The sequence below is a fragment of the Apis dorsata genome, unplaced genomic scaffold, assembly GCF_000469605.1.
Source record: "Apis dorsata unplaced genomic scaffold, Apis dorsata 1.3 scaffold_813, whole genome shotgun sequence".
Classification (NCBI taxonomy): domain Eukaryota; kingdom Metazoa; phylum Arthropoda; class Insecta; order Hymenoptera; family Apidae; genus Apis; species Apis dorsata.
This window is the reverse complement of record NW_006263951.1, coordinates 159852-167662: the sequence shown is the minus strand read 5'-3', so window position 1 is coordinate 167662 and position 7811 is coordinate 159852. Positions and strand designations below refer to the sequence as shown.

The 7811-nt window shown below is 30.1% G+C and overlaps 1 protein-coding gene across 2 annotated transcripts in view; it reads left to right on the top strand.

The window, feature by feature from the left end:
• The window catches only part of LOC102673265, a 24435-nt gene that overhangs the window by 4629 nt on the left and 11995 nt on the right, over nucleotides 1–7811 (top strand). Inside the window, exon 2 of one of the 2 annotated variants that reach the window (XM_006623072.2) lies at nucleotides 2608–2649. The exons of the other annotated variant lie outside the window; for it this stretch is intronic. Coding sequence (XP_006623135.1) covers nucleotides 2635–2649 — 15 coding nt within the window. The 5' untranslated portion in view covers nucleotides 2608–2634. The remainder of the gene's footprint in view (nucleotides 1–2607; nucleotides 2650–7811) is intronic. 2 annotated transcript variants of the gene reach the window in all.

Here is a 7811-nt window from a genome sequence, read left to right as displayed (position 1 = left end):
AAAAAGAATTGGCTGCCTAGGCGCGTCGATGTCGGCTTTGGTCACGTTTGGATAGGGATGGATTTAGCGGCGATAAAAAGGAACATTTTAATTGCTCATGCAAACGTTTATTGGCAAAGTTTTATGGGGATGTTATGGACAATAGCGGAAATAGGTATTATATACTGGGGTTCATCGAAAGGCGCTATTGATTTTGGCGCTAATTCGTTGAGCAAATTAATTATTCTGCTTGCTTTATATCGAATCCAGTTTATTATTATTTTTTTTCTTTTTGTTTTTTTTATTTAATTTTGAACATATGGAATTTATTTTATCATGTTACATAGAATATTTTTTATTTTTTATATAAAGGATATTAGCATTTAATAATGCAATTAAATTTATTTATCCGTTAAATTATATCTATTGTAGAAGATAGAAAGAAATTTTATTAGGAAATTAAACAGCGTTGAATATTAATACATGTATCATTCCGGAAATGGAGGTATTAATTCAATACTTAAACATTAATGGATTGATAAAATATTTTTTTCCTTGAATTTATACAAGATGCTGCTAAAATTTCATTTATTTCTCTAGATTTTTATTTTTATTATCAGAAAATATAAAATTGTTGCTATTTTTAATTAAAATATTTCCTTCGTACAAATCCTATAATCTAATTTTAATAATTATATAATATTTCTATTCGCAAGATATGCACATCTCTCATGAAAATATTAACGTTATAATACAATAAGTCACGCTCATCAACGTGGAAGTTGCATTTTAGGCCCGCAGAAAAGATTACGAGTAATGTTAGCGGTTAGACGATAACGGATGAAATTAAGCGGAATAAAGAAATGTGTAATTATGCGGCGTATTATGAAAAGCATGCGTTTCGAAAATATTTTCAAGAAGACCGAAACCTCTTTCAAACTTTCGTCAGATGCTGTAATACATGCTCTTTATCCGTTGAATCTCGGTCGTGCGATCCTCGCATAATTAACGAGTAAACTAATTATACAGTTCTACGAACGTTTTAATGCGGTGTAACATTCTAATTATACGCTTTTCGCGAGTAAACATTTGTGATTTCATTTCTTTGTTCCTTGAGTATTATCGTCGTTGCCTTTTTCTTTTTTTAGCACGATTCCCGTTATTAGTTTTACAAACTAACTTCTTTTATGTAAACGCGAGAAAGAAAACGAAGAAAGCATTTCTGTTTAATATTAACCATCCGTGTAACTTTATCCAATGTTCCATAAAATAAAAATATATCTAATATATATTTTAAATATCATATTTTTATCAGATTTTCCATTACACTTCATCACATTCAATCGATAAATTTCTATCCATTAAATGTTCAACATCGAGCTTATATTTAATAACGATAATAGCTGATCAAATTATTAATCTAAACATTATGATCTACTTGATAAAATTACTAGAGCATCTCTTATGATTAATCATGAATTCCAAGATAAGAGCAGAATTATGATATCCATTTGGAATAATGGGTCGATCCATTAAAAAAAGTAAGATCGTGCCATTTTAGCTGGAAGCAACATAGCTGAACGGTATACATTAATCGTTTCTCCTTACGAGCATATTTAATGCGTCTCCTTAATTGCATATGCACAAAGCAATCATTAGCGCGAAACGATATAATTACGATACGTCCCTAGGGTAAATTTTATTCGTGTAAGGGTAGATATTCGTGTCCGCAGAGCACGTGTCATGAGTTTGTGAGTTGCTCTTTTGCAAATAAAATTATCCATTCGCTCGTTGTAACTTTTCTTGCTCATTTGTCGTGGCTTGAATAAACCGTTTCGAGATGTTACACAAGTTAAGAATAAGTAATCTTAAGAATATTGAAGAAGGGATGTCCATAAATGTATAAAATAATAAATTTGAATTTATTAAAAGTAAAACTATTAAATGTTAAAAGTACTCGATGAATTACATTATTATTTTATACATCTTTAATTTCTACATTTAACGAAGAATATTTAACTTTAGATATAGATACAATTATAGTTTCTCAAATATATATAGATTAATATTCCATATGATTCGACTTCTAATGTTAAAACATTAGAATATTATTATATAATTAAATTTGTCATTATGTGACGATGTAATGATAATATGTTAAAACTATACGTATTCGTTAATACTTGTTGCATTGATATATGTATAATATATGTATAATAGCTTGGTTAATTGTCTAAATATGTTATTCCTTAAGAGAATTTACATTGCATTTGAGATACCATTTGAGAACTTTGTTAAAAACGGAGTACAATGGTACAATGGAAGCTAGGTTAATGATTTCAAGTAGGATGTAATTAGTGCGTGGTTCTATTATAACGATTCACCTGTAATGTGTACTATTCTACTATTTATTAAAATTTTAAATCGTGATCAATGGATGGAATTAAATATATAGAGAAAAGGTACTGTTTTGGATAACAGATGTTTCCAAAACATGTATATGTACATCGTATGTATCTGTTGTACGTATATAGTTACGTATGTGTTTTCATGTGTAATATACATTAATGGCATATAATAAAACAAGAAAGTACTAAAACAATATGATTTCTGTTTTATATGTTACAGATTGCCGTTATTTCTAATATTTTAGGAATGAATAACGATAAGGTATATAGACATTAAGTTAAGTACTTATTTTTTATATATATATATAATTCTATTTCGATAACTATGTCCATTATTTTTTCGAACAAAAGTAATTTAAATCTTTCGTAATAATTACAAAATATTTTAAAATATATATGAATAATAAAGTATAGATATTAATCTATAAATCTTTCTTTTGATGAAATAAACGAATTAAATAATATCATATTATTATTAAAAGAATAAATTATTATTCAAGTTCAATTTATAAGATAAAAATTAACGTATAATAAAATTTTATAATATATTCTAATTTGAAAATCATATAGAGTGCATTCAATCGAATACACACAAAATAATGGAAGCTGTCTTTTCCAATCGATATATAATTGCAAAAAAAATCTGGAAGCTCTTCAAAAAAGTCTTCCATCAAGGACCACTTGACCTCGTATATACCTGCCCTTTCGGTCATGGGAACCTGCCCTTCTGAAGTTGATGGCTAGGGTTTCCAATTCACCATGGAACAGATGTCGATTGTCCTTCCTCTTTGTTGTTTCCTGCACGTTGTGCACACTTCGTTTCCTATGATTCTCCCACGCTGAACGTATTGTACCTCTTGTTTTCCATTCTTTTTTTCTTTCTTTTTCTTTTCTTTTTTTTTTCTTCTTATTTTCTTTTTCCATCAACGTTTGCATAGAAATCGATTTTCGACATCGTATTTTCGAACACGCGCTAGGTTTGGATTTCATTAAACAAGATTGTATTTATGCGATGATCGACGATTGTCGTGTGACAATCGCGTAGATTACGCGAGGATAATGCGATGATATTGCCGTTTATAATTGGTAGTTTCACGAACGTGACGTGAAAATACTTGTTTTAACAAAATTATTTTATTTTGCGAGAATTCTATTAATATAATTCATAGTTTATTATTTTACTTTTAGGTAATTTATTATTCCATTTGAAATAAAATTTTTTTCAATCGAGCTATGTTGATTTCGGTTGTTTTGATAAATATTATTTTTTAACTCAATGAATTATCAAACATATTTAACGTATATTTTTAATTTCTTATGAAAATTAAGAGAATTTTGATTTTTATAAATGAATAATTATGATAAGAAAGAGAATTTACTTGTTGTTACAAATGGAAATCGTGTTTAAAAAGATGTTAGGAAACATCATTTACATATCGTTATTCCTTATATACATGCTTTTTGTTTTTTTTTTTATTTAATACTTCCTTTCAGTCGATAAATTATTCGAGAAATTCAATCATCGATTAATTCTAGACGCATCTAATTCGTGTTCGATCACTTCCGGTTTCATAGAGATCAGAGACACGCGATAACAATGACTCCAATGATACCGTGGATCGTTTTCTGTGTAATATTTTACATACATAGGTACAAGTTCACACCGGCCGCGTTAATTCTCGCAGGCTAAGCACGTCTCATCTACAATTTCCGCGATTCTCCCACGTTCGAACGAACATTGTTCGTTCTTGAAGTTCTCGGGACGAGACGAACAACCATATCCTGGTCCGTGAGTTTGCATAAATCTACCAGCGTTTATCCTGAAGCATATCCTGAAGAGGTATACAAGGAAAGATTTTAAGAAATCTAATATTAATTTTTTAGTAAATTTTTACAAAGTTTTTACATAGAATTTAATATAATAATTATCTATTTCATCGATTCTAAAAATTTCATAAATTTTCCGTATTATTGCAAAATATCTTTGTTTTATTAAACTATTCTTGGTTGCCAATGGTAATCATTTGTGATTTACTTTAATACCATTTATCATTATTAATAATAATATCTATAGATAGAATTCTTTTAATTCCTTTTGATAAAAGAAAAATGTTGTGAAGAAGAAAGAATTCGTATTAGTCTCTAATAGCAATTGTTCCTTTATCAAAATTTCTTTGCAACAATAAGTGGACTCTTAAAATAAAATTATTTATTTATTTATTCAATTATTTATTATTTATTACTTAAGAAAAAATTGAAAAACTTTTATATCCTTGCTCTAATTCCATTACCAGCCTCTTTCATTTTCGATCTAGTTTACCTTCTCAATTAATACCTAACATCGTCTCGCAGAAATACAACATTCTTTCTCGTATGCTGCATAAATATCACGACGATAATCCGGTTAAACAGCAGGGACAAGTTGTGCCTTTTAGATCGTGGCACGATTCTCATCGAGGCGAATGATCGCATTAGATTTGGTTCATTTAAGGTGGAATGTAAGTCTGTTGATGAAAATTCTCACCGGTTCAGGTCTGTCTTTTTGCCTGTTTGTTACACATTTACGTTCTTCTTCATAAAAAAAAAAAAGAAAAAAAAAAGAAAAGAAAGGAAGAAAAACCACGTTCCACGTTCCTGGAATACATTCTCCAACCATTCATTCAACGTCTCATACCTCGCGGAGGAATCGGTTAAGAGGTAAGAAATTGTAATTATCGCCGACTACTACGAACGATTGCACAAACATTCTGTTGCCACTGTGGCTTACTAACGAGGAACGTCCACCAGACGTGTTCGATTTCTGCGAAACTTTGCCTTGTGCTTGTAATGTAAGGGGGATATAAGAGATGTGTAATAGTTATGCTCTTCTCTAGCCGATTACTACCGCTGCACAGAGTCGTATAGTCGTTTTGAAGTCTTGTATTCCTGTCCTCGGTTGGAAGTTATCGAAGATAGGGGGAAGTTGAGGCTGGATATTGCAGAATATTCTTAAAAGGAATTTCTGTAAATGCGATAATTCTCTGTATGGGAGTGATTGAGAAAAATATAAAAAAAGGTTCGAAAAAAGGAAAAATAAATGGAAATGTTAAATGACGATTCGCATTATTGCCGATGGCATTTTCCAGTCTTCTCATTTTATTCTCTAACTACGAACGGAAAGCTACTAACTACGAATGGGTTCTTCGATTGTTAAATTTATACGTGCTTTATTATATCTTATATCGTGTTTTTGAAGTTTTCTAACTTTTATTACGGAAAGATTACGTGATATGTCTCTATGATTTGTAATGTCTGATACTTTTTTCAATCTTTTCAATAGTTACATTAATGGAATATTTTATTATAATTTCGTATTATTCTATACTAGATACTTATCGTTACATAATAAATATAGGTTTTGTTGAGCACATAAACAAATAAAAATTTGAAGATAAATAGTTATCCATTAAAATTTTTGTTTTTTAGGAATAGAATTGAATTTCGTATTTCATTTTACAATTCTATTGATACGTTCTTCGAACGTAAAATCCACTTCTTATACAATAATCCATATTTATCAAGCGTTACATCCTCACGACGATTCCACCCGTCCAGAAGAACAACATTTTCACGTGTCGTGACTAAATTCAAAGAGGAGGACATAATCTTTTAACAAGAAAGAGACCTGTCAGAATCTCACGATCGGCAAATCCGCTTTCTACGCGAGTCGAATCGTTGGCCGTGGGCCATGGAAATCCTTTCGAAAAGAGATACGTGAAGACGGTCAAGCTGAAACTTGCGAATCTGTGTCAGACGACGAATGTTCTCGAGGACACTCGAGATATCCTATGGTTTTACTTTCTACGGTCGAAAGAAACGATAAAAAAAGAAGAAGATAAAAGATATAAAAAAAAGAGAAGGAAAAGAAATATATCGTGTCACCGATTTTCTTTCAAACTTTGCCTCGTGCACGATGACGAATCATCGAGTCATCGGTTATAGCGATTCTTCGGGTTACATGGATGCAGTAACCGTATTTTAATATCGATGGTAATATGCAATAAAATGGAACCGGTTCTTTGAATTCGCAAAAGGAAAGATGCATTTTCTGGACTCATCATCGTACCTGTAATAGTGTACGACTTTTGAAACAAATATGGAAGAGAAGATCGGTCGATTGTTTATGTGTTTTCATAAAGCGTTGCATAAATAACTGTTTGCAATGAAATTTTGTAAAAAGAGGATAATGCCATAATATTTATTTTTTTTAATTATGGATAATATTTAATAGGAAAATTTTAAATTTGAAATTTAAGATAATATTATATAATATTAAAAAAAAATTAGATACTGAAAATTCGATGGTATTTCGAAACAAATTATGCATGTTTATTAATCACAGTGATCATTCACATTTTTATAGCTTGTGAAAGTCAATCAGATAACGAAGCTATTTTTAGTTGCATGTTCGGCAACTAATAATAATTTACATAAATCCTTTCAATTTTTCATTCAACTTTCTTTCAAGAAATGTTTTCAATATCAATACAGAATTCATCGAAAGCTTGTGAGTGAATATATCTATATATTTTGTATAAAAATTAGCACTATTTTTTATTATAATCTTTATTAACAAGAAACACAATGATTCATATCAGAATCCCCACATTTTACTGTTAGCTTACTCTCACTAATTTTAATAGCCAAGCTCCACCTGGAACGTGCAAACGCGCGTCGCTTTTAACCTCTTGCACCTCCATTTGTAGCTGAACGATGCAAGGTTAACCACGTATCCGAGCGGATGTTACGCGTAAAAATATTACCACTAACACACCCTTTCGATGAGCTTTCGCGCCTGTCTGCCGATCGAACCATTCACGAACGACTCCCCTCGACGAAAGCGAATTTATGGACGGTGGAAGAAAATTTTGTTCTTTCGTGTATATATGTATATACGGTGGCTAAAATAATTGGAAAGCGATATTATTTAATTAAATCGAATGTCGTTAAAAATGTCATAATAATCAGATATTTTAAGAATACTTTTTTGATTATTTTTGCACTGCAGTTCAATTTTGATTCATAAGAAACCGCAACATTTCTTCGCATAAGTTAAAAAAAAATTTCTAAAAATAACAAAAGGATTAACCTGATATAATCCTGATATCAACGACTTTTATGAATTGTAATTACAGGAATTAAAAAACACTGTAACTCTTGAACGATAAGTTTCAAGTGTAAAAAAAATTAGATTATTCAATGTTGATTTATCACGCGACGTGATAAATTAAAATTATCTTATTTGAAGATTTTCTAACAATATAAATTCTCGTATACTAATAGTTGATTATCCGGTAAGAAAACATTACTTATTTAAATCAATATGCAAATATCTTATTTTTAAACGATTTACACGTATCATTATATCACCAACTGCAATCACAA